The 27,954-nt window shown below is 37.5% G+C and overlaps 2 protein-coding genes and 1 pseudogene across 3 annotated transcripts in view; 1 reads left to right on the top strand and 2 right to left on the bottom strand.

Annotated features, from left to right (window-relative positions):
- Positions 1-10,205, top strand: part of HMA1 (heavy metal atpase 1) — a 50,806-nt gene extending 40,601 nt beyond the window's left edge. The window contains exons 10-13 of one of the 2 annotated variants that reach the window (XM_077369115.1): positions 2,070-2,286; positions 7,775-7,962; positions 8,326-8,412; positions 9,742-10,205. In XM_077369115.1, the coding sequence (XP_077225230.1) occupies positions 2,070-2,286; positions 7,775-7,962; positions 8,326-8,412; positions 9,742-9,921 (672 nt within the window). In that variant the 3' untranslated portion in view covers positions 9,922-10,205. The remainder of the gene's footprint in view (positions 1-2,069; positions 2,287-7,774; positions 7,963-8,325; positions 8,413-9,741) is intronic. The other variant, XM_077369120.1, reaches the window with a different exon arrangement.
- LOC143858849 (uncharacterized) lies at positions 448-1,290 on the bottom strand (annotated as a pseudogene).
- A 1,848-nt stretch (positions 10,206-12,053) lies between the features above and the next one.
- Positions 12,054-13,651, bottom strand: LOC143858475 (transcription factor MYB44-like). The gene has a single exon (XM_077369125.1). It carries the CDS (start codon positions 13,495-13,497, stop codon positions 12,508-12,510), a length of 990 nt encoding a protein of 329 aa, XP_077225240.1. The 5' UTR covers positions 13,498-13,651; the 3' UTR covers positions 12,054-12,507.
- Positions 13,652-27,954: the final 14,303 nt, after the last annotated feature.

Here is a 27,954-nt window from a genome sequence, read left to right on the forward strand (position 1 = left end):
ATTTAATGTTTTAAGCCATGTAATGGCTTTTTTTTTGTTAAATTTGGTCCATGTAATTGTTTCTTATATTTTCTAGCAATTTTTCAGTTTTTGGATTTTTTAAAAAAAATTAAAAAAAATTCAACTATTAAAAAAAATCTCTTGTTGTGGCGCCTTTTTCCGAAATGAAACGCCGAAAAACCCGAAAATGTTTACCAAAGCGAAACGGCGACCGAACGAAACGGAATCAACAATTGATTGGATGTTAGGATTTTCCACATGTCATGATGTTTGGGGCGTTGGAGATCCAAAATAAACGAGATCAATGCAAAATTTCACAACTTAAAACTAGTTAAAAACATTAAGCTCAGAAAACACCCAACAAACTTTTAAACCAAAGCCACATTCTTTCCAAAGGACAGCTTTCCTTCCAATTCTATTTTTTTCTTATTACATGTTTTTTTTTCTGTTTATCTTATCTTGGCGCACAGCTGCCTCCTTGCATTCCAGAACCTCTTTCATCCTATAGGGTTCTGAAATCTTACCTCATCATAGGGTGTGTTCCTATTCGAAAAAACGACGACCATCTTCTTTCCTACCTATCTGTCATCACTCGAATCCACACTTAACATATACTCGGATATAAGTCTGCTAAATTCTTCTTTCACAAGCTGATCTCCGTTGCACAACAAAATCATCGGCAGAGTAATAATCTGCGATAAGCCAGTACAATATATGATGGTTTATGCCCTCCCGTATCAGTGATAGAGGCTAACAAGCTTTGGCGGCACATAATCAAATGCAGGGTTGACACCATGAAGTAGAGGGACGCCACTGGCACTTCCAAAATCCAAGCAATCTGAGAAGAGCTACTACCCCATCATTAGCCATGATTGCATGAGCTCCAACTACCACCATATTAACCCTAGAAATCATGGCAAAAACTGTTGAATCAGTAATAACAGTGGGTCTGTAAACCTTTCGCAACCTGCTCCTTTGCAAGAACATGGCCCCGGTAACTTGGAGGCACCCACTGCAACAAATACCCGGAATGATCGCCTTTTTTTCTTCGCCGCTCATAGAAACTCCGTAACTGTTCTTGAACGGCCTAAAGTTAATATTGCCTCGTTCTGATGAATATGCCCCACAGCTTGCTTCGATAATCTGTTCATGCTTAGTGTCAATGTCTTGAATTAATTCATTGATGGCCTCGATAACATCTTGCTTTAGCTTACGTCTCTTGAGCAGTCTATCTAGTGTTTGCATGTGATCCTTCGACCTTACGTCTCTTGAGCTTGATGACAAACTCATCAACGAGAGCCTGTGCGTCAGGCATGGTTAAAATCTTCAGCTTAACCAGACTCTAATCACATGAGTTTCTTTCTAATACGTCCTGAAATCGTGCCGAATGAAGCAAGAAAACTTTAGTTTCAGGGTCTGTAGAAATAGGAAATCTCAAGTCTTATTCCCGAAACCTATGAAAAAGGAACAAAAGAGGAAAATATAAATAGGACAGATTCCTGCCGAAATTTGTTGTGAACTGGTATGAATCGAAGAGAAGAAATGAAGGATAATTACCATTCAAAAAAAGGAAGAAATGGAAGAGAAAGTAGAGGTGCTTTTGCTTTGGGAAGCACAAGAGACACCAGGGTTTTCAGATTCCTTCTAGCTTGAGTTTTTTCCGCGATGGAAAAATCATTTGTTTCTCAATGCATGTGAAAATATTTATTATTGGTGGCACATATTTGTTACTTATTTCTGTTGTGTGTTTAACTAGAACACCGTAACATTTTACCATTCCATAATGTATCTGTTCTTATTGTTAGAAATGCACAAATTAATTTGAATTGAACATATGCCGGCATCCATTTTTTTGGCCTATTAGCTGTTCTCAGAGTTCAAATTTGTATGGTGGTTCCTTTGGTTTCTCTGTAAAATTTTTGTAATCGTGACATCCCCGATTCTGTAAAATGGAATTTCAAATAATATTCTTTCTGTGACCCCAACTAGTTTGGGACAAAGGCTTAGTTGAGTTGAGTATTCTTTCTGTGATGTGAAATGCTATGGATACTTAAATAGTTTTGGTGCAGGTAACCCTTTTTCACTTTGAGGATAAGCCTCGACCTGGTGTTGGAGATGTTGTAAGCGCATTAAGAGATGAAGCAAAGCTTCGCGTAATGATGCTAACTGGTGACCATCAGTCAAGTGCATGGAGAGTTGCAAATGCTGTGGGTATTGCTGAAGTCTACTGCAGCTTGAAGCCTGAAGATAAGCTCAATCATGTAAAAAATAGTTCAAGAGATGCAGGTGAGGTTGTTATTTTCATTTAATATTAAGATTAGGGAAATGATATCAGCACAACCATACTTTAATAACTGCACAAATGCAGGTTGTCTTTTCCTTTTTAATTGGATTGTAAGAGATTTTTGGGAATTATAATAACTCTTAGCCCTTTATATAATAAAGGACAAGATGGGTCTGTGCAATTATCAAAACATAGTTGTGCTGATTTCATTTCCCTAAAAGTTTTGTCTTTTTGCGCTGACTTACCTCGCTGATGCTAACCAGTTAATTATATGACATGTGGTATTCTCTTCCATCAAAGTTTGATAGTTTTTTTTAATTTACTTGAACTAGAATGAAGATGTTTAGCAAGTTCAAGAGTAAATTATCACAATCCACTGGAGTAAGACCCAGAAGCAACGAATTAAGACTCAAAACTCACAGATAGACGTACCAAGAATGTCATATTGGAGATCATCCTTATTCTGATTTAGCAAAGCAAATGGGGTAGCAGGAATGAGAGGATCTAGGAGGTACATGTTTCCATATTCACACACTCCGCCAATCATCTTCTCTGTTTGTTGGTCCTGGAATACATAACCCGAAGAGAAGAAGGCTATGCTTCAATTCAAGCTTTTAGTTAAGGAACTAATACGGAGAAGAATAGTATATAAATTAGGAACATGAAGAGCCAACGGAAGATTCGTTGATAAATTAGGAATTTGAAGAACCTACGGAAGGTTTATGAAAAATGAAACCATAATGGTCCCCTTACCAAAAATCTTAGTAGATAAATTAGGAACATGAATAAGAAGCTTAGTAGTATCATTCACTCATATGATCAGTATCCATAGAGTCAATCACTCAGGGAATCTGAGACATATGAGTGGAATAGAAGGTTGTCGAAATACGTGACTGGGCAGGAGAAGTTGAATGACTAGATGACTTATCCCAGAGGCATTGCTTCTCTTAGACCATAGAGTTATACTTAGATTGAGACACTTGAATCATATCACCCTTAGTAGAAGACTAAAAAGCTTCTGGTGTAGACTGTGTAGTAGCATCACGTAGTGTACTTTGGCCACAACGAAGGATTTAAATGTCGGTTTCAGCCACCACCTTCGGTTTCGGTGGAAATTTCGGCCAAAATCATGTAAAACCTTGATAAAAATTTCGGTAATTTTGGCGATTCGTTGAAAATTTTGGTGGAAATCTTTAACATTTCGGTGAAAATTTTGTCAATAAGGGTGAAAAATGAAAATTTGGAATTTCGGCAAAATTTCGGGCAATGTCAACGAAAATCCTGTATTTTTCTGATTCAATACTTTCAGTTTCGGTCCAAACCGACACCGAAATATTTTGGCCGAAATTTTGGATTTCGGCTGAAATTTAAAACTATGGCCACACCCTCTACCTCATAATCCCTTAGAATAAGAGATCATGGAAGATATGTCACTTAAGCTATAAAACAATGACTTATTATTTAGTTATTTAACGCTGATATTTAAGTTATTAACCACTTAAGTCAACTGAGCCCCAAAACGAAACATAGAAAAGAAGGTTGTAATGCCAAGTACTTTTCCCCATCGACAAAGTGGTGCTCCTACATCATTTAACCTCTAATACTTGTATACAAATTAGTTTTCCCCATGGTGAAAAACATTATCTATAAAACCCAATGATCTCTTATTCTATGGAAAGAGATAACAGAATCTTGTGAGCAAGGGTCTGAAAATCTAGAGTGAACTAAACTTTTTGAATAGGCCTGTTAGTCATTTTTCAACATTTGTTGCATTGTGGCGAAGAACAGATATCAACAACATTTTCAATTTCTCGCAACTATCAAAAGATTTTTGATAAATGAAAAAGTCCGAAATATTGTGAGAAATTGAAATTTTATTTAGTACTCTGTTTCCATAAAACAAAAGGAAAAAAAAATATAAAAAAGAGAATAAAACAAAATTTATTGGATTCAACATTTCCGACTTGAAAATTAATGGTATGGGCATTTAAAATGAAGAATTAGGATATCTCCCGTTTTAATTTAGAAATGAATATATAAATTTAACTCACTTCTTTTTCCTATATTTTATTATTTACTTATTGCATATTTTATATATTTATCAATTTTTAATTTTTTTAAAAACTTTTGTTTTTCCCAGTTTGCCTCCTAAAACCCTAGAAAAAAAAGAAGCATTAAAATCTTCTAAGAAACGCCCTTGTTGAGGAATTTCCAGGATTTGAAAGTATGGTTAAGAGTGAGAACTATACATTGGATTTTTATATTTAGTGAAGAATTGCTTCGCATGGTGCTATGTTGCCTAGATACGGATACATGCATTCGATACGGTAATGGATCAAGTGCATGAATTATCTAAACCCCAAAGTCTTAGTATAGTACAATAAGTAATTAATTCATTTGCTTTTGCTGCATATGGATAAGAAATCATAACACTAACAATTTTTGATCGGTCAATTCCAAATCTAACCTATTAAATAATAAAAAAAGGGCGGCCTAGTGCACGAGGCTCTCACCATTGCAGGGGTTTGGGGAGGGCTAGATGTATGCAGCCTTTCCCCTACAGGTATCAAACTGCAGGTATTAAGAAATGAGAAGGGGGAGGTCCTTTGGGCTTTGAGTGGGCCAATAGGGTTGGCAGACTCAAACGAGGCGGAAATTCGAGCCATCCACCAAGGAATTTATTTTTGCAAAGTGTAGACATGAATAAGGTGGTGGTAGAAGGGGACTCTCTCAATGTCATAAGGTGGCCAAGAGACTCTCATTTGGTTCCTTGGAGATTTGCAGCTCCGTTTGATGGGATTCAGGACAGGATTGGAACCTCTTCGATATCTTTCAATCATATCAGGCGGACAACAAATGGAGAGGCGGACAAGCTTGCTAGAGAGGGTGGTACATAGAGAGAGAGTGGAGCTTTTCTATTTTCTCCCTCCATAGCTGCTAGGGTTTTTTGCCTTTATTTCTTCTGTCTTTTTTCGGCTCTATTTGCCCTTTCCTTTGTATCCTTTCTGGACCTCCTCGGTCTTCGATTTTTCAATTTATTGATCCTTACCATTCATATATATATATATAATTAAGCCTAAGTGATAATGCTATCATATTCTATCAAAAAGACAAAAGTATTGTCATTATATGATCCAAGTAAAAAAGACTAATAAATCAATATTTAGTTTAGAATAGATTATTTTTTAATATAGTTTTTTAACTTTTTTATAAAAGTAATTATGTCAGGTTTCGGTTTTAGTATGTGTTTGGTCGCAGTAAAAATGGAAACATGTCGGTTTCGGATGGAGATTTTAATGGACATCTTATAAAAGTATGGCAACCTATGGAGACATGCAAATGATGGATATTTAAAATGAAACTTCAAGAAGTGCTAGAATAAGCACAAATACACCCTAAAACACTACATCAGTTAAAAAAAGCACTCATAATGGTTTAGCAAGAGGGCGAGCCTTGGCGCAATGCTAAGATTGCTCCATTGTGACCTGGTGGTCACGGGTACAAGTCACGGAAACAACCCCTCTACAAAGCAGGGGTAAGGCTGCGTACATCTAGCCTTCCCCAGACCCCGCAATGGCGGGAGCCTCATGCACTGGGCGGCCCTTTTTATAATGGTTTAGCAACATTGAACACCGACTGATGCTTTGGTCCCGTTGGTGTAGGGGGGGTCCTTGGGGATGATACCGGCCTCACAAGTGGGCCTTCTTCGGGCCCCAATGGGGTCAAGGATGTTAACGAGGTGGAAATGAGGGTGTTGATGCAGGTCACTGGGAATACCAACTTGAGTAGATTAGTCGTGGAAGGAGACACTCTTAATGTTATCAGGTAGATGAATGGTAGTCGTCCACATACATGGAGGTTTGCGGACATGATTGAATAGCTTCACGACCGAATTGAGGGGCATCCAGTTTGTTTTTAGCATGTTAGGATGTTGGTCAATAGCGAGGCACTATGCTACACGGATTCTTCTGAATGGGCAAAATACCCGTGTCGAACACGTGTCAGATTCTAATACTTCAGGATTCTTTGCGACACTTCTATATCTCTTTTATATATTTTTTCTGAATACTACTAACATAACTTTACAATTGCCACATGTTTTGAGTTTTAACTATGCTAATAGTAAGTTTTTATATGGAAGTAAAACATTCTATTTAAATTTTCAGTATATTACTTCTCATAACCATTTTATTGTGTAAAAAATTAAATTGAATTAATTAAAATATTTTGACAAATCCACAAATCTTTCTTTTTGAGGTTTGCTGAATCTGATATTCGATATCCATGTCGGATTCTGAAACTCGTAAAAAAAAAGTAAAATAGGATACATATTACCAGTATCTGATGCATGTATTGTAGTCTTATCAATATCCTTATCCAACACTCGAACACTTCAGGCTTTTGAAGGATCCAAGTGTCATAGACATGGTGGCAATCAGTTGTAAGTTGTAACTGAAAGGGATTTCAAAGGGTAAAATCCCCTACCGGTGAATCATCTTAAGCTCAACTTTTTATGAATGTTTGCTCGGGACATGAGCCACAACTGGTATTGACAGATTTATCTAGACTTTAGAATGGAGGATCGTCACTTTTCTAAGGGCCATTATAAGGGATCTAGGTAAGAGAAGATTATGGCTCTTACGACAAGGATTGGAAATTTTATTGGCGAATTAACGGCCCATTCTTAACAGAGGGAGATCCGCATAATGTTTTCTAGTGGATTGTTAGAGATGACAGTTTTCACTAGAGGTTAACATTTTATATCAAGCAAGTTTAGATAATTGCAATATGATCCGATTACCATTTCATCGTGTACATTGAGAAGTGAACATGGAGTGGCATTGTTAGTTGCAGATTCTCAATTTTCTATTTCTTGATATATGTCTATCCTAGCCATGATCATCTCACAATGATCTTTCTTCTTTTATACATTTTTTTATATAAATAAAACTTTGTTACTTTTAATCTCTCTATATATAGGTGGAGAGAGCAGGGGTGAGAGAAGAGAGAGACCTTAGTTTGATAATTTTTTAGGTCCCAACTTCTATCTGCAATTTCTGAGTGCTTTTTGAATGATTTTTTAGTACCTTTTCTTTGAATGAATTTTTCTCACAACTGATTTGGTGTGTTCTGAAATTTTTCATTAGTATTAAATGATCCTGCATCCTTGTAGAGGGTTTTGAATACACACAACTGGCTGTCTTTGAATTTCAACCAGAAGAATCTGGGGTTCTATGAACTAATCTTTCAATTTCCAAGAAATAGAAATCGAGTAATTGTCTTTTGTCTAGACAAACATTATGCTTATGTAGAAGTAATCATTTCTCTTTTCATTAAGCAAGAGTATAGTCTCCGTGAATTGTATATTCTCACTTTGTAACGTGCAGCCTATCAATTCTAACTTATATCAGATGACAAGTTCTTATATACTTATGCAGACCTGACATCTCATAATCAATTTAGTTGAATATGTTGTGAAAATCTTGACAGGTGGAGGTTTGATAATGGTTGGCGATGGTATCAATGATGCACCTGCTCTTGCTGCCGCGACTGTGGGTATTGTCCTTGCTCAACGTGCTAGTGCAACTGCTATAGCTGTTGCAGATGTCTTGTTATTGCAGGATAATATTTCCACTGTGCCATTTTGTATTGCTAAAGCTCGCCAAACAGTTTCACTGGTAATCAGTTGTTGTATCTCTTTATGTCTGTGCACAATATGTGTGGTTGTCTGTGTTAAAGTATAAAAGATTTAATAACGCCTTCTCCAATAGCTTAAGCTTTTGGAGTAATTGTTCGTTCACATGGTACCAGAGCCAAAGGTCTTAAGTTCAAACCTCCTTGACAGTAAAAATCCACATATAATGGCCAACCCAAAAGAGGGGCCACATGTGCCACGTGGAGGCCAACCCTAAAAAAGAAGGGCAACACGTGAGGGGGAGTGTTAAAGTATACAAGATTAATTAATGCCTCCCCAATAGCTTAAGCTTTTGGAGTAATTGGTTGTTTCAGTTTTCAATTTAATTTTTTATATGTACTTGCAGGTCAAGCAGAGTGTAGCACTCGCATTATCGTGCATTATTTTTGCCTCTCTTCCTTCTGTTTTAGGTTTTCTGCCACTATGGCTGACGGTATGCTGGATTTCAACAATGTTCATTTCATTCCTTATTTCATTAAATCATGCATATATTTCATCAAATCATGCATATTTTCCATAGTCTAAAAGAAGCTTTATTATAAATTACATTCAAGAAAGATCAAAGTAGATGTCACACTAACAGATTGCTCGGAGTATTACAGAATATGGTATGATTGTCTTATGATAGTTTCCCCTATTAAGTGTTCATTTGAGATTATCTCAACTGATTCTGAGGGCTAAACCTATTACTTTGCTCAAATTTTCGTTTAAATTGGAGCCTATTAATCAGTTTGGCCCTTGCAATCGGTTGTCATAATCTTAAACGAACATGGCCTTAATAGTAGCTATTATCTTATAAACTTTAGTAAACGTTGCATATAATCCTTTATCAAATTAATGGATTCTTATATCAAAATTTTTAGTTGTTTACTCACAAGTGAGATATCATTACTCCAAACTTTTTGTTTAGCCTGAATTTATGTGGCTAGTCTATTCTTTCCTACTGTGTTCCAAAGACGTGTTAAATAGCATGGTAAATACATTATTCAGTTACTATTTTTTTTTTCTGGTATTATATATACCAATAGTGTGTTAAGTGGCATGCTAAATGCATTTTTCAGTTACTGATTTCTTCTGGTATTATTTATATATATGGGAAAAGTGTTTCAGTTTTTATGAGCTAGAGCTCACAAACATAGGGGGGGGGGGGACATTGTTTGGATGATCCAAAGCATTCATTTGATGGCCCTCATATAGATAGGGTATGCCCAAAAAACCAGCTTCATAGGATCATCCTAGCCCTTCCATTTGTGGAGGTTAAAAATGGGCAGATTTATGAAGGTTTATACCACAAAAATAAAATAAAAAAGGAATGATTGAGACAACAATAAAGAAAAATAGGCCAAAATCATTAAAAATATGGTCTGACACTCAAAACAGTATGTATACCTTTGTTTTTGGGACCATGATACTGGGTATCACTTGATTCACAGGCATATTAGCAATGTGCAATGCATATTGATCGATACACAACTAATACGCTATCGGGCCACGAGCGAGTCTCTCCAATTTCTTTTTCGTCGTTATAAGGAAGCCAAAATCTTTTCATCTTTCAAAAAAAAAAAAAAAACTAATACGCTATCGGATGCGGATGTTTTGAACCTTGCTGCATTATATATCACTGACATGAACACAATACTTCTCTACAAAACATAGTTGTTATATTATGTAATAATCACGAAATGGAGCTTAGCATTGTGTTGCTTCTAGCTTCACTTAGATCTGATACACTTGGGATTCCTTCTCTTTTAAAAATGTGCAGGTTCTTTTGCATGAAGGCGGAACCCTTATTGTTTGCTTGAATTCAATCCGTGCTCTAAACAACCCCACGTGGTCGTGGAAACAAGATCTCCAGCACATGCTGGATGGATTCAAAGCATGCATAGCTGTTTTCTTGAAGAGAACTCACACCTCAAGCACCATCCGCGCAGCACCCCTGTGAATTATGTGATTCAAAGCATCTGTTGCTGTTGTCCTGAAGAGAACTCACGCCTCAAGCACCATCTGCGCAGCACCCATGTGAATTGTGTGCTTTGTAGGTTGTAATTTTTCTTGCCATTATAGTTAGGATTGAAATGGTGGACCTGTGGAAATATAAATCATTGTTTTGTCATGCCATTGTACTTTGAATCTGGTTTATTTTTGTACTTCTGGAAATATATATGGACTGGTCCCTGTAGACCCCTGCTGATATAGAAATGACAATCCAATCCATCTTTCTAACAAGTATATATTAACAGGTCTATGAGACTTGGCTGAGTTTGAATTAGGAGTTGGGGTTTGGAAGTATTTTCTTTCATGGGCAACAAAGCATGTCATTGTCAAAAACTCAAATGGTTAGAAGGGGTTAGGGTGGTTATATTCATCTTTTTTTCTAGTTTGAATAGTCAGTCATTTGGTTAGTAAGTTAGGAAGTCTAAGTAATTGATTTTGTGTAGGGAAGGTTGGGGTTGAGATTCTGCAAGGATTCAGTATTGTAGACACATCTATACCAGACCCAATTGAAAAATGGGCTCTAAATTGATCAGCCACTTCTTAGAGATTAACCTTATGTTACCTTAAAACAAATCTTCATCTATCTGCCATCTCTAGAGTTGATCATACAAAATGTGGCCGCCATAAGCTTGATGTGGAGATGTGTACAAGAGAAAGTTGAGAGTGAGATTTCTGGTGATTGTGGTTGCCATAAGCTTCATGTTGACTTCTTAGTCATAAGAGATCAGCTAAGCCTCATCTGGCCACCTCAGTAGCAACCATTCATGGCCATTATGGAAAAATATGGGATACATTAGTTACATTTATATATGAAAAATTAAGATAAAGGTGATATAGCAGAAGGTCTCCCAAAAGTGGAACAAGAGTTAGAGCTGCGTTCCACTGATACCGATGAAACCCCCATTGAATAGACATCTGGGTAGGTTAGTTGGGAAGTCTATGTAATTGATTTAGTGTAGGGAAGATGGTGCTGGAATCATGCAAAGATTCAATATTGTAGGCACATCTGTACCAGATCCAATTGAATTTATGACCAGCATATTATCCAAAATGGGCTCAAACTTGATCAGAAAACTAAAATAAAAAAAGGGACTTCTTAGAGAACAAGATCTCCACTTGGGGGTTTTTCCTTAAACAAATCTTCATCTTTCTGGCTTCTCTAGAGTTGATCTTCATACAAAATGTGGTCCCACCATAAGCTTGAGATTTTTCCCAAAGGATTATTCATTTGATCCCTCCAAAAGTACATGGACAAAAATACTTGCATCATTCTAATTCATTCTATATATGTAATGATGGTTGTGAGAGAATTGGTCTAAATGGGGGGTTTTGTATTAGGGCTAAATGGTAGTCAAAGTCACTATAACAGAGGAGGATGCAATAACTGTACCTGTTTATAAGTTTTGGTGCATTGCCCCCACCTTAATTGGTGTAAATCATTCATTTTAGAAACCATATTTAAGCTGTCCTGATGAATGAAAATAGCCATTATCCAATACACACATGGCATATGTGCTTGCTGATTGGAATAGTTAATGTCTAATGATATCTCATTCAGAAGATTGAAGTGCAAAAATGCCTTTTTCATCTCAAGATGTTTTTTCAAAGGTCTAGAGAGAATCATGATATGAGAGTGGGCACATGTTTAAGGACAAAAATTACATATTATGGGATGTCAGGCTCAGCTATAATGGGGTGTGTTAGGCTCAGATGATGATGGTTAGAGTGATTTTTGAGGCCATTCTTCATCTTTCTATGGACTGTATGTTCAGGTTAAGTAACCCATGTACTCAAAAAGGACATGCACGTGACCATTCTATAAACAAGAGAGAAGGAGAAGGAGAAGGAGAAGGAGAAGGAGATGGAGACCAAGCAATTCTGCTGTTAAGCAGCAGTGTTTATCTATTATTTTTTTCTTATATAATCGTTTCCAACTTACTAATTATATGTCAATCCCAAATTATTAGAAATGTATCCGTTCTGCTGCTTTTACCCCATTTTTTTTTTTTTCAAAACAAAGAGCAAAATCACCAAAGATATGAAGGGGGAGAGAGAGAGAGAAATATGAACAAGATGGTATTTAAAAGAAAGCAAATTAAGAAGAGATTTGAACTTGGAATAAATTTTTCTTTTCACCTGCTACCTCTTGGTGAATGGGGAAGAGAAGGAAAGAGATAGAGAAAAGGTGAGATTTTTTGTTTTGTTTTGTTTCAAAAGAAAATCTTAGGATTTTCCATGTCTTCTTCTTCTTCTCTCTCTATCTCCTCTCTGTCAGATTTCCATTCTCATGCACAAAAAAACCTTCTTTTTTTCTTCACCAAACAGTTCTCTTTCTTCTTCGATCACCATCCTGAGATCGAACTCGGCCTCTTTTTTCATCTGTACAGGAAAACAAAATTATTCGTATAAAAACGAAAGGATAACCAGAAACACCTAAAGAAGATCCTCTTCTTCTCCTCGACATCATCTTCTTCTTCATCGGACTGGAACTTATTTTCCATTTTTCTTGACAAATTCCAAAGTCCTGCTACTTTCACTCCATCCTGTTTATGGCAATTCGTTTCACCGCGGCATTCCTCACGCTATCTGGCTGCTGCTGGAAACACAAGCTGTTCTTCTGATCTAGTTCTGACATGTAATCTCTCACTTCCTTCTTAATCATCTCTTGAATCACAGAAAAAAAGTCAGGAGAGAACGGAAAATAAGACGGTGAGGATTTCTCCACCGGAGCTGCATAAGATCCGAAATCATTGAACTGCTGTTGCTGAGTAGGAGGAGGAGGAGGAGGAGGAGAAGGAGGAAGAACAACCATCGGAGGAGACGGAGGTAAAAGCTGACTAGTAGTAGTAGTAGATACAGAGATCGGCATGTTAGAAATCTCGGACGATTCAGCGCCAGGAATAGAAAGGCTGAGAGATGTGAGTGGATCGTTGGCCGGAGATGAAGTTTCAAGCTGCATCGGCGGTGAGATTCCACCGGACCTCGGAATCGGACGGTAGATATGAGAGGAAGATACTACAGGGAGGCTCGAATCACTAATATCCGATCCAGAAGGACTGCTAGGGCTGAGAGAGAGACCTGAAACAGCCGTAACAGGAACAGCACCGTCGCTCGACGATCTCTTCAACGGCCGGAGATTATGATGATCGAACGACGATCCAGCATCATCAGTGCCGGAGGAACAACATTTCCTCTTGAGAGTTGAATTCCAATGGTTTTTGATCGCGTTATCAGTTCGTCCGTTGAGAAGACGAGCGATCGTCGCCCATTTGTTGCCGAACTTTACGTGTGCTCTGATTATCGTATCATCCTCCTCCGGCGTGAAAGCTCTGTGCTCCACCTGAGGTGAAAGCTGATTACACCACCGGAGACGGCACGATTTTCCCGATCGCCCGGGAATCGATTTGCTGATCAGAGACCAGTTCCTCGGTCCGTGCTTATGCACGAGCTTCTGTAACGCATCATCCTCTTCCGGACTCCATGGTCCTTTGATCCGATCCAGATCCTTCCTCGAAGACGCCATGGATCGATCAATCGAGATCAATCAATAGATTTCTTCTCTCTCTCTTTTTTTTTTCTAGAAAGAGAAACCCTAACCCTAACCCTAAAATGAAGAAAAATCAGCTTTTTATTTTTTTTTGGTTTCCTCTTGAGAGAGGAGAGGAGAAAGATGACACAGGAGAGGGTGAAGAGAGACTATATAAGGGATGGGAAAGGGTGACTGGGAATAACCGGTTGAGTTAACCGGTCATAGAACGTTAAAGAGCACCGCTTCTTCCAGGCAGGCGGTTGCTTGCATACAGCTGTATGTGGACACGCGTCAAAATCTCCTTTCTCCTATTTACAGAGTCATGAACTTACATCTCTCTCTCGCTTTCTTTCCTTTTCCTTCTTTTTCTTTTTATTTTCTTTTTTCTAAAAGAAGAAAAAAAAAAAAAGCATTCCAGATAAGGACAGAGAAGAGAGCTAAATCTAGAACAACAGGGTAAAAAACGAGATAAAGATGAGTAGGAATTATCGGGAAACGAGATGAGATGAAATGAGTTATCGTTGGTTGACTGAGCCAGGCTGGAGAGCATTAGTGAGGGGAGGATATTTTGTTAAAGAACGGCCGCACGGAAGTGATGACGTGGCAATAACGACAAGCTCGGTCGCCGAATAGGAGATCGGATCATTACTGCTATCCTGTTACTCCAGCCTGTAAAATTTCACCCCCCTTCCCCCCTCTTTTTACTAACTCCCACCCCTTCTAACGGCTTTCTTTCTTCGTGCCTAACTTTTGAACCGCTATAAAACCGACTCTTCTCCTTCCTCTTTTCCTTCCTTCCATTTTTTATTTTTTTAATTAAATAAAAATATCTAAACATTTATTTAATTAAAAGATAATGCAAAAAAGATTCGAATCCAGAGCCTGTTACTCGTACGTCGTACCCATAGTTTAAAATTTCGGTTTCGGTAACAGTTGTTTCAGACCCCACCAAAAACTGAAATTTCGGTCCGAAATTTGGTAATTTGGTTCAAAACTCCAGATCCAAAATTTGAAATTTCATACCGAAATTCCGAAATTTTGTATCACTTTTTTTTTTTTAATAAATAATGTCATTAAACCGAAATTTCCCACCGAAATCCGAAATTCGGTAAAGGGCGAAAAATGGAATTTCTAAAAATTCCGGTTTCGGTCCCCACCCGTTCGGTCCGAAATTTCAAACCATCGTACCTACTACCTAACGCTGTTTGCGTGTGCCACATTTTTATCCTTTTTTTTTTTTTTTTTTTTTTTTTTTTCATGTCGGTGATGCGGTTTTCAACTTTTTTTTTTTTTTTTTTTCCGTTTTTAACTTGTAACTGCTCTCTTTTCTCCCCCGAAGATAAAGAAGATAACGTGGATGGAGAAATTCAAAAAACCGCCTAACTAAACCTAACCGCCTACATACATGTATGGGGAATAGTGGGGTCATGGATGCATCGCACACCTTTACTTCACTACTCCCAACTTAAAATACAGTTAATTAATTCTGACCGTTGATGTTGAGGAGATGGTCCCACTAAAATACATGAATCCTACGGGGGACTTCTATATATGATCCAAACCGTTGATCAAATCAACGGTTTTGATCTTCTGGGTGATTCAGATCAACGGGTCAGATCACGTACAAGAGGAACAAGTAGTCCGTCTTTCGGATTGGAAAACAGAAAAAACGGAAAAAAGGAGAAGAGAGAAGTAAAAAAAGAGGAAAAGATACGGGGAATCGTACTCTGGGCATGCACCCATTGCGTTGGGGACATTTGTAAGCGCTTTTGCCGTGCCACCTATACACACGCCCGCTCGCACTCCCACGTGCCTACTTGGACCCGCTCTTTGCCTCTCTATAACGGCGAAAAAGAAATTGGAGAGACTCGCTCGTGGCTGGGGGTACTACCACTCGTGTGACTTGTACACTCTTTAGCCAGCAAAAACTTTTTTTCCTGTTTTGCCCCCCTTTCACTGCATAACGATCACTATGCACTAATAAATGGTGATGATCCTAACCCTACAATCTGAATAGGTTTGGGAGATGATCTAAAGGTAGAACCTAGATTATAAAGTGGACCCACTCTACTTATTGAGAAATACTGGACTTCATGCGCACGCACCATATAAAATCTCATCGATATATCATTACGGTTGTCAATGGACCGTCTAGACTGTCTGATGGACTATCTGAATCCGAGATTAAATGTACAGGACCTAGACATCCACTATTCATCTGTATAAGTCTTTTCAGTAACCCTCATTTGTTCCTTCTCTAACCATTGCTTTAAGTCCCCATCTTTTAAGAATTGTAACTGTGTACAACGTAAGTAGGATCTACTACTACTAGGACTCACCGATGGACGGTTCGAATTTAAATGGATTGTGATAGAGACATTGGATGCAGGATCCGAATAACACATTAAATCCTATTCGTAAGAAAAGGCAATGTCGATCTTTGGCTTTATGCCCTGACCGACACGAGAAAAAAAAGGAAAATTGCCAATCAGGACACCAAAGTACAAGAATTGTGAACGGGGGACACAATTTTGAAAATTTGTTAAAGAGGGTGGATAACCCACTTTTGAGAGTTTGATAACCCTATTTAGAGGGTTGATAACCCCGTTTTAGAGACTTCATAACCCAATTTCGACCCTCTCTAACAATTTTTCAAAAGTGTGTCCTCCGTTCACAATTCTTGTAGAGCCACCCTGCTCTAGTGTATTTATGACTACGATGTTTACACTATAAATGGTGGGCCGGGGAAGAGAAGTGGGGCGAAATATATCATTTGCCTTGTTTCAAAGGGCACAACAACAATTTCCTTTTTAAATTTCAGGCTGTTTCTGTTCTTCATACATTGTACCCAATCTGTACCACCTTCCACATGGTCACATGTGGGGAGTCTTACGGGCAAGCAATCAAGCAGCTAGAATAGCCAGTCCAGAATGGATCCCAGCTAGTGAACGGTCCAAATCACACCATAGACAAACCCCCACTCAATGAAAATGGGCGCATGGCTTCTTTTACTAGAGATTTTTTTATAGGAAGGAAAGAGGAAGGGAGGAATTTTCATTATTGAAAGCAAAACTTGCTTTCCCAAGACACTGCAAAACGATTTCTCCTCTCCCAACCAGCTCAGCTCCTACTCACGTTCTGCATAGAAAGAATTCAAGAAAAGAGAGACTGATTAATTAATTGCTAATTACGTAATTTAATTAATATTAACATAATAGTTAAATAAAGGGGTGGAAAGTGAGAAGAAGGAACCGCAAAAATCAGTAGCAAAAGACGAGAGATTCTGTTTAGCAACTACATACCTTTAAACTATTATATTTGTATGGTGCCAGTGTGCCGCTGCCACCCCCTCTTTCTCTCTCTTTAGAAAAAGAAAACAAAAAAAAGGAGGAAAACGTGCATTTTCATTGAGAACAGACTCTCTCTCTTTAATTATTTGGGTGGCACGTGGAAAACAAGAGGATAGACATCGTGTCCTCTCCGAACAATAAGAAACTTTCGGGTCCCACATGCCGACGAATCTTGTCCGTCAATCTGAGGAAAAAGTAAAGTTGATCGCCTCAGGATGATCTGAAATATCAACGGTCATGATCATGAGGGACCCAAGATTCTAGCAAAGACTTTGTTTATGACAGGTGTCATGATAATACTGGTGTTCGTAGCCACGTAAGCAAAGTGATCAGACCACTTGGACGACCTCCTAATCATGCGTGTCTTGTCCCAGTTGGAATCATTTACGACGTACGTTCTCGCCTTTTGTTTTTACTCCCTCAGATTTTCGTCGTTTTGTGACACACGTGGCAGATGAAAACCCGTCCGAACCCCCGAAACCGTTGCGACCCTCTCTTTTCTGAAGAGGGCATAAGCCACGTCATCACTTTGCCAGCTATAACGCACTTCTCTCATCCGCTTCCCAAAAAAGACAGCACGGCAGCATCTCTTCTCGGGATTCGCAGAGTCGTTCCCAATTTGTCTATCTTTCCTATCGTGAGCCGCTCCTGTTAACGTACGCGCCTTAAACATTGTAGTATCGTACGGTCTTGTTGGTTGGGTTGGTCGGTGGTTTGAAATCTGCAAAATACCGTTGGAGCCCCTCTCTCTCTCTCTCTCTCTCTCTCTCTCTTCCTTCTTTACTGTCCAGGGCCCACACGAGTCAAGTCCCATCTCCAATGTACACGTGTAGAAAAAATCGTTTTAATAATCCATCACCAGATATTTTTGGGCAATGATATATTTTCCCTTTTCTTCCCTGGGCCACCCACTTCTAGACATGGGTGGGGACCGAAACCGGTATTTGGTGAAATTAGAAATTTCGCCATTTTCGGAATTTCGGTCCATTCGAGAAAATGCCTTTTTTTATTTAATTTTTAAAAAAAGTTACAAACTTTGGGCAGGAATTTCAGAATTTCGGAATTTCTGTCTGGAATTTCGAACGTGAGTACCAAATTTCGGTCGAAATTTCAGTTTTTTGGAAGTCCGAAACTGGTGCCGAAATCGAAATTTTAAACCTTGCTTGTAGGTAGAATTAGAAGTTATGAATACAATAGAGTAGAGGGGGCTGGCCATGGAAAGAAAAAGGGCCGACTATAACACTTCCCCATTTTTTTTTTAATCTAGTGGCTGATTGGAAGATCCATTGCCCCACATAAAGGGCACCAATAGATGGTTAGGATCAGCTGACCCACAATTTGGTAAAATTATATGAAAGAGTTTGGGCAGTCATAATCCATCAGGAGGATCAAGACTCATTCAGGTCCTAGGACCCACAAGGAGGCATGCGTGTTTTTAATCAAGACGGTTGATCTGGTAGACCATCATGAGCGACTCATACCATATTGGTCCCATTCCGAACGGACATCCCATCCGTAAGATAAAGTCATATAAAAATCAATGGTGTAGGCCTTCTGCATCTAATCAATCCTAATAAATAGAGTCCAAAATTTGGTTGTTAGGAAAGAGGAGGAATGATAGATATAAGGGCGCCCTTGCAGAAAGAGCCAAAAAAGGGCTATTGATTGGATCCACATCATCAGATATAACTAATTTTACTTTTTTTCAACCGATTTTAAAATGTAAATGAAAATGACGTGGATGCAATGATGAGCCCTTCTGCAGCTCTTTATGCAAGAGCTCCCTTGTATCTATCATTGCTCAAACATGTCATCTACATCAATAACCATAGCCGATGATCTAGACCATTGATCAAACAATTAGGAATTTTTTTTCGAGATCAAATGGGAAAAAAATAGAGTAGAAAATAATAAGGGCCCGTTTGGATACCTCCCATTTTGGAATTGAATTTTGAATACAAATTGAATAGATCCGGCAGCTCATGTAGAGGGAGACAGAGAGCGAAGGGAGTCCTTCCTAGTAGAGGGGAGAGGTTGAGGAGCTAAGAGGGTGAAGGAAACTCCCGGATCTGTGGATTTCCAATTTCTTATTTCCACAGCAAACTTAGAAGAAATCCAATAATTTGATCCGATCTAAATTACAGTGCAAAAAGGGCTACAATTGTGAGAAATCCAAATCAAAATCTTCTCGGCATCCAAACGTGCCCTAATAGAAATCCATCCGGTGCGCATTTAGATTTGTTTAAGCTAAGGAAAACCAGTTTGACGGTTTGAAAGTGATTAATTTAAGATAAATGTTAATTAAAGTTATTTTTTTTTAAATTAATTTCTTTAATTAAGTTACAAACCTTGTCTCCTTTATGATGTAGCCGAATTCTCTGTGAATTGTTTTAATAAATGAGAGCCGTGTGTTTGCTTCAAAACTGCCATCTTCCAACTGTCTACCACCAGACATGAAGACAAGAGAAGCCGTTGTTGAGAGAGAGAGAGAGAGATGTTTTTCTATTTTCATGTCTACAGTCTGCAATCCAACCACTCCCAACTTTCTTTTCTTTTTTCTATGTCTTGTCTGGTTCACGTCGTTTTCTTTTTTTTTCTACAGAAAATAATCGTCTCAATCTTTATCCACACTATATGTGTTTTGGAAATATTATTTAACCAGCTGTCAAAGGTTATTATAATTCCTCAAAATCCTTAATCTGCTAAATAGAAAAGGACAAGGTGAGATTGCCCCCATTATTAAAACACTAATTGCAGCTATAAAAGGCTAACGCAACTCTAAAAAACATATCTCAACATTAACAACAGGGAAATGATAAGAGTAAAGCTATGTTTTTATAATAGGGACCAGCTTAACTTGTCGCATGTGCTTTAACCAGCTGTCAAAGGCTGTTAACACCTTTTTGGGAATTGTAACAGTTGGTTAAGCATATAGGACAAGGTGAGTTCACGCACATTATAAAAACATGGGTGTGCTGATATCATTTTCATATGCACACACATGATGCTTAATATCCGCGGCCATGTGTGCATGTGTGTACGTGTGTGTGATTTGCTAGGCAATTTCATGGGAAGTTATTTCGCGGCTCACTTTTGTAAGATAAAACAACCACCTTAGATGAAGAGGGCTGCTAGCGAAATGGGATTTTGTTTGGAAAATTTAGACGAAATCCTATGTTGTGACACATGCACAAGAAGACAAGGAAGTGAGATCAACCTGTAGAATATACTATGATCACATATGCAATAGATATCCTTTGATGAACCCGAATGTAAACTGCAAATTCGTAAGCAAGGATCAAAGAGAATATGTAAGAGAATGAAAAGAGTTTAGTGGTAGAGGCACGTTACAGAGTAACGCTACCCTTAAGATAGATTATCGCCCATACCACGAACCGTATGCAATCGGGTTCTCTTGCGACTTATCTCCAGGATACAACACCACTATCTTTGTCGTTGGCGGTGTGCACGCACCGGCTCGGACCTTGCGAACACGAACGATGCCGATCAAATTTGCCCACTTGAAAGAAAGGTTGCAAAACTTAGAACTTGTAAAATTCTTGAAAGAACAATACAATTTTAAGAAGAAGAAGAAAAATCAAATACATGTACTATTTAGAATAACATGTATTGTTGAGAATAGAAGGTGTGTTCTTGCATACACTAAACAAGTGTATATGTACTACACCCTCAACGTCTCTTCCCATAAATCAAAAACCGTTTTCAAATGACAACTAAAGGTAAAACATAAATAGCATTAAAAAATTAATAAAATATCATAAAGAAGAGACGTTGCAACTCTAGAAAATTTGAAATTGATTCATAAAAAGTCAAAGCCTCTAATGCTTTAAATATTAAAATATCCAACAATCCCTCACATGAATCAAAATTCAAATCAAATAAATCAAATCAAATATGGGCAACTTTGAAATATCATGCAATGGGTGAAGGTGTCTTGTGGACTTGAACCTCCACTTAGTGTTTATATATTCGAGTCTATTAAAGTTCTAAGTGAACTACATCTTGAACTAAGAACCTTGAGTAATAGACCTTCATATATTACACACACGATATCGGCAATGTAACCGTGTTCTATCGGGGTAGCACATTTCGGCCATGCGCTGATCCTGTTTCATGAGCGCTCTAGAGAACAAGCCTTAATTCTCATAGGAAGCAGCCCCACTTCCACACTCATATAGGTGAGTCCATCAGGGGTACCTGTAACCACGCACCCCGCTTATAAATAGCTATAGACCCATTCAGAGCAAAGCTCTTCCTCCATATCGTTACAGTTAGTACTATTTACATCTTAGGGATAGGCCAAGAGAAGTCTTTCATTCTCTTGAAAATTTAAGTACAGTGCTTTCACCGATCACTCGAATAACTTGTTTTTCCCATTGAACATAGTTCTTGGGATCTCCAGTCATATAGGTTGGGTTGCCGTTATTGGTGATTCTATTTGATAGGCTTTAGCCCCATCCCTCTTGATGTTTCAGCCACTAGCTTTTTAGCTAGTCTTTTGGTCAGTGGATTTGCCAAGCTTCTCTCTGACCTTATAAAATCAATTGCAATCACTCCATCTAAAAGCAATTGCCTCACATTATTATGCCTCAGACGTATGTGTCTGGATTTACTATTATATGTTCTGCTCTTAGCCCTTGCTATTGTAGCTTGGCTATCACAATGAATAGATATAGCTGGAATTGGCTTGCACCACAGAGGAATATCTGCTAACAGATTCCTAAGCCATTCCGCTTCTTCACCTGCTTTATCTAAAGCAATAAATTCAGATTTCATGGTGGAACGTGCTCTACAGGTCTGCTTGGTAGATTTTCAAGCGACAACACCACCACCCAAAGTGAAAACATATCCACTTGTAGATTTAGTTTCTTCTGAATCTGAAATCCAATTTGCATTGCTATATCCTTCTAATACAGCGGGATAACAACCATAGTGGAGTCCAAACTCCATTGTGCCTTTTAGATATCTTAAAATTCTGATAAGTGCATTGGAGTGTTCTTGACTAGGGTTACTAGTGTATCTACTTAGCCTACCAATTGCGTAAGCTATATCTGGTCTACTGCAGTTCATTAGATACATTAAACTGCTTATAATTCTGGAGTATTTTAATTGGGATATACTTTTTCCAGTATTTTTCTTAAGTTTTAAACTAGAATCATATGGTACACTCAAAGGAGTACTATCGAATTTGTTAAATTTTCTAAGGATCTTTTCAACATAATGAGATTGTGTTAAAATAATTCCTTCTGAATTTCTAATTATCTTAATCCCTAAGATTACATCTGTCAATCCAAGATCTTTCATGTCAAAGTTCTCTGACAAAAGATTCTTGGTGTCATTTATAACATCTAGACTCGTACCGATGATTAACATATCATCGACATACAGGCAGATTAAAACTCTAGAATTACCTTCAAATCTACTGTATACACATTTATCAGAATCATTTATGGTAAAACCATTTGATAACACTACTTTATCAAATTTCTCGTGCCATTGTTTTGGTGCTTGTTTTAAACCATAAAGAGATTTTATAAGTTTACATACTTTATGTTCTTGACCAGGGACTGCAAATCCTTCAGGTTGTTCCATGTAAATTTCTTCTTCTAATTCTCCGTTCAGGAAAGCTGTTTTAACATCCATTTGATGTATTTCTAAGTTATAGATAGCCGCTATAGCTATCAACATTCTTATAGTTGTAATCCTAGTCACAGGAGAATATGTGTCAAAAAAGTCTATCCCTTCTTTCTGTTTAAAACCTTTGGCTACTAATCTAGCCTTAAATTTTTCTATGGATCCATCGGTTCTAAGTTTCTTTTTCAAAATCCATTTACAACCTATTGGTTTACACCCTGGAGGTAAATCAGTTAACTCCCATGTGTTGTTTGACATAATGGATTCTATTTCACTATTTATAGCTTCTTTCTAGAAGTTCGCATCTAAAGAAGACATAGCTTCCTTAAAAGTAGATGGATCATCCTCTACCAAGAAGGTATAAAAGTCAGAGCCAAAGTCAGTAGCTTTCTTTGCTCTTTGACTTCTTCTAGGTTTACCTTTAGGTTACCTTCTTCTCTACCTCATTTTTTTCCTTTACATTATTGGTTTTCTGTTTGAGGATGACTACTAGATGCAACTTCTGTTGGAGGTATTACAGTTTGACTCACACTAGTTTGTTTAAGAGGAAACATCTCCTCAAAAAATTCTGCATCTCTGGACTCTAATATAGAGTTTACATCTATGGAATTATGATCAGATTTTACCACTAGAAATCTATAAGCTGCACTGTTTTGTGCATACCCTATGAATACACAATCCATTGTTTTAGATCCTAACTTAGTTTTCTTATGGGGAGGTAAGCTTACTTTAGCTAAACACCCCCACATTTTAAGGTATTTAAGACTTGGTTTTCTACCTTTCCATAACTCGAATGGAGTTCCATTTTCATTTTTATAGGGTATTTTGTTTAGTATATGACAAGCTGATAACAAGGCTTCCCCCCACATGTTGAGTGGTAACCCTGAACTATTTAGCATGGCATTTACCATGTCAATTAGAGTTGTATTTTTTCTTTCTTCAACTCCATTTTGTTGTGCAGAATAAGGTGTCGTCACCTCATGAATAATTCCATAGTTTATACAATATTCAGAAAATTCATTTGAGTTGTATTCACCACCTCGATCTGATCTAAGTATTTTAATCCTTTTTCCTAACTGATTTTCCACTTCAATTTTATAGGTTATAAATTTTTCTAAAGCTTCATTTTTACATTTAAGAAGATATACCATTGCAAATTTTAATTTGTCATCTATGAAGGTAATAAAATATTTATTTCCTCATCTAGTAATAGTGTTCTTTAGGTCACATACATCACTATGTACTAGTCCTAGGATTTCTAAATTTCTTTCTATTGATTTAAATGATTTTTTGCTAAATTTTGATTGAACACATATTTGACACTTTAGTTTTTGTTCAATAGAAACATTTGGAATCATACTTAAGTTCACCATTCTTTTTATAGATTGTGAATTTACATGTCCTAATCTACCATGCCACATATCATAAGATTCAACAATATAAGCAGAAAAATCAAAATTTTTATTGATTTCATTCATAGATACATTGAGCTTGAATAAACCCCCCACAAGCATAACCCTTTTCCACAAACATCCCAACCTTGGTGAGAATAAACATATCAGATTCGAAGACGAGCTTGTAACCGTGCTTGTTCAACAAGTAGCCAGAAATTAAGTTCTTCCTAACTTCTGGAATATATAGAACTTGGTGCATTGTGAGAATCTTGCCGGAAGTAAATTTGAGATCAACCTTTTCTTTCCCCATGACCTTAGCTGTTGAGGAGTTACCCATGAAAAGCATTTCGCTTTCATCTACTTGATGATAGGTGATGAACGCACTTCTGTCACAACAGACATGTACAGTGGCTCCAATGTCTACCCACCAATCACTCACATTGAACACCATGTTCCCTTCAGAGTCTACGGTTATAAGCTTCTTCACTTTGGTTCTGTGAATGACAGTCGCGGATTCCATCATATTGGCTTGAGGAGCGGGTTTCGATTGAGAGTTTTCGACATTTTGGGAAGTGTCTTTCCCCTTTCGATGTCGACATTATCTAGCATAGTGTCCAGGTTTTCCGCAATTGAAACAACCATCTTTCTTCTTATTCTTGTCTATCTTTTTGTTACTTTTTGAAGTCGTTTCGGTTCTCCACCTTCTTATTTTAATGAGACCCAAAGTTTTTATTTGTTTTCTTCTCACTAGTCTCAACAAGATTGGTCTTAGAAAGGAATTCCGATTCTTTATCATTTTGATCACGATTCCTATGTTCTTCTTCTATTCGAAGTGTTAGTAGGAGATCTTCTAAAGATAATTCATCTTTTCTATCTTTAAGACTTTTCCCGAATTCCTTCCATGAAGGTGGAAGTTTATCAATAATGGCCGCCGAATGGAAACGGTTATCCATTTTGATTCCTTCCGGTAGGATCTCATTCAATAGAAGTTGGAATTCATGAACTTGTCCTAAGACGAGTTTTCCATCTCCCATCTCAAATCTAAGATAGTTTCCAACTACATATTTTTTCACTCTGGCATCCTTGGTCTTGTATTTTTTATCTAAAGCTTCCCATATTTCTTTTGCAGTCTTCATTCCACAATACACGTTATATAAGGAATTCGTCATGACACTAAGTATATAACCACGACACAAAAAGTCATCATTTTTTCATTTTTGAGTAACCTCGGATTGAGCGGGTTCATGCTCTTCGGGACTAGGCTTGGGTGTGGTCAAGACATAGGCAATTTTAAGAGTTGAAAGCCAAAAGAATAAGCGTTGTTGCCAACGCTTGAAGTTCAATCCGTCAAACTTCTCGGTACGAGTATAATCTTCACCAGTCATGTTGAACTAAACCGAAATAATCTATCTTAAGATTGTTGGAAATGATCTTGGGGTCAAGTAAATTAGTTCAACAAAATTAGTGATATATTTAATTGAAATGAAATAAAGAAAGGATTACCTTTGATGATCCCGAATATAAACCGCAAATTCGTAAGCAAGGATCAAAGAAAATATGTAAGAGAATGAAAAGAGTTTAGTGGTAGAGGCACGTTACAGAGTAATGCTACCTTTAGGATAGATTATCGCCCATACCACGAACAGTATGCAATCGGGTTCTCTTTCGACCTATCTCCAGGATACAACACCACTATCTTTGTCGTTGACGGTGTGCACGCACCGGCTCGGACCTTGCGAACACGAACGATGCCGATCAAATTTGCCCACTTGAAATAAAGGTTGCAAAACTTAAAACTTGTAAAATTCTTGAAAGAACAATACAATTTTAAGAAGAAGAAGAAAAATCAAATACATGTACTATTTAGAATAACATATACTGTTGAGAATAGAAGGTGTGTTCTTGCATACACTAAACAAGTGTATATGTACTACACCCTCAACGTCTCTTCCCATAAATCAAAAACCGTTTTCAAATGACAACTAAAGGTAAAACATAATTAGCATTAAAAAATTAATAAAATATCATAAAGAAGGGACGTTGCAACTCTAGAAAATTTGAAATTGATTCATAAAAAGTCAAAGCCTTTAATGCTTTAAATATTAAAATATCCAACAGATCTGTTAATCTAAACTGATCTAACCATGCAAATAATCTAGAACAAAGAAGGAAAGATAAGATTACGATCCTATTTTGATCTGCCAACACGGTAACTGGATCTTCTACTGCCTCTCCTGTATCTCTGATGGGGAAAATTTCCTTTGGTCAGGCTAGATGACAATGAAGACCAGCCTCCTAGAGTTTCACCCACAGTAGAACTCTAAATGGCTGAATCCATTTAACCAACAACGTTATCCAGACGTTCGTCCTGATGTGGTTGATTGGGCTACACTAATCATCCATGTCTCATTAGGGATGAGATATACTGATTACATGTATACCTTTCATTTATCACTTTGGTCAATTGTACCACATAAGATCTTATAGCCTCCTGCAAAAGGGAGCTATGAAATGGCTTGGTGCGAAATTGCGTAGTATGTATAATGTATATGTATGTATTTAATGTATATCATCAAGTTTTAAACTTGTGTGGGATGATAAGACTTCTTCCTCCTTTGTAATGGCAACTTGGTTTCCAAATGCGATTCTCCTCCTTTCCTTTTCATCTCAACAAGAATTCTATATTTCACAAGGGACCTGATAAAGTGAGACCCACAGGTCATCATGCATGTGGGCTCCTTTATACACTTCATTTGTCAAAGCATCTTTATTGCTTATCACTTGAACCGGTCTAACCATAATATCAGCAGATTCTAAAATATCATAGCTTGCTTTTTCACTAAACTATAAGCATTTGAATAGGACATGAACATTTAGAAAATGCTTTCCCTTATTTTCCTTGTTTACTTTTCATGTCATTGTGTTAGTGGTTGTTCCTTTAGAGAGAGAGAGAGAGTGTACTGAAGAATACATGGGGCTTAATTAGTTTTATAAGTGTAGTTGATCTGTTTTTGTTTAAGAAGGAAGTGAGCAAAGCTGAGATCACACAACACTTAGGTGGAATCTAGGCAACATGCTCCATTACACAAGGTTTTTGTGCTTGACAATCAATCAACACATACAGCTCATATGATTAACTTTTTAAACAACTAAGACTTAAATATTACATTCATTTAAAAACGTATGTCCCATTTGACCGTTCAATCGTCAATGTAAGAGAGATAAACACATAGAGGGAGAGACAGGTTGGAACCTTCGGAGTCCCATACAGTTCACAAACATTTGTGAACGTAATGAGGCTTCGACTTGATTACGTTAATTAAACGATAAAGTATGTTGGCACATATAATGCATGGATAACAACAAGCAACCATGTTTAATGAAATGTGGAAAAGAGTCCACTAATTGGCGTAGATCGACGTAAGTCACAAATATCGTTCTCGGAAAATTCCTCGGCAAAATCTTGGGACATATATATATATTTTTTTGGATTTATATCGGAAAAATGATAAAATAATTTTTTTAAATATATAAAATATATAATTTAAGAAAAACAAAAATAAAATATCGTAAAAATTATTATCATGATATTTTTCACAATAAATGATTAGAATGAAAATATTGCTATATTTTTTAAAAGCTCAAGATTATTTTGAAATTTTGTCGTTTTATCAAAATGTGACGATAAAATCAGATTTTTAAAAAAAATGTCAATGATATTTGTTACATAAGCGCAGACAAGTCCACCCGCTCCAATTGATCAAAATGATCGTGGGTAGACATGGCAAAAGCGACCCGTGCCCATCCGCAAATTTGCGGGCACGGGTCTGAGTTTTAGTGACCCGTCAAAACTAACCCGCGGGTGACCCAACCCGCAAAAACATGGGTCAGGTCGGGTCAACCTGCGGGCACCCGCAAGTCACTTGGCTTTTTTAAGGGTGGTGATTTTGTTATGCTAATCTAGTTAGATGGCTTTTTTTTCTAATGCAAAGGATGGTGATTTTGTCATGCTAATCTATTTTTTAAGGGTTTGATGCCTGAATAGGTTATGG

The sequence above is a fragment of the Tasmannia lanceolata genome, unplaced genomic scaffold (assembly GCF_043159265.1).
Source record: "Tasmannia lanceolata isolate RefF3 unplaced genomic scaffold, GAP_Taslan_0.1 ptg000003l, whole genome shotgun sequence".
Lineage (NCBI taxonomy): Eukaryota > Viridiplantae > Streptophyta > Magnoliopsida > Canellales > Winteraceae > Tasmannia > Tasmannia lanceolata.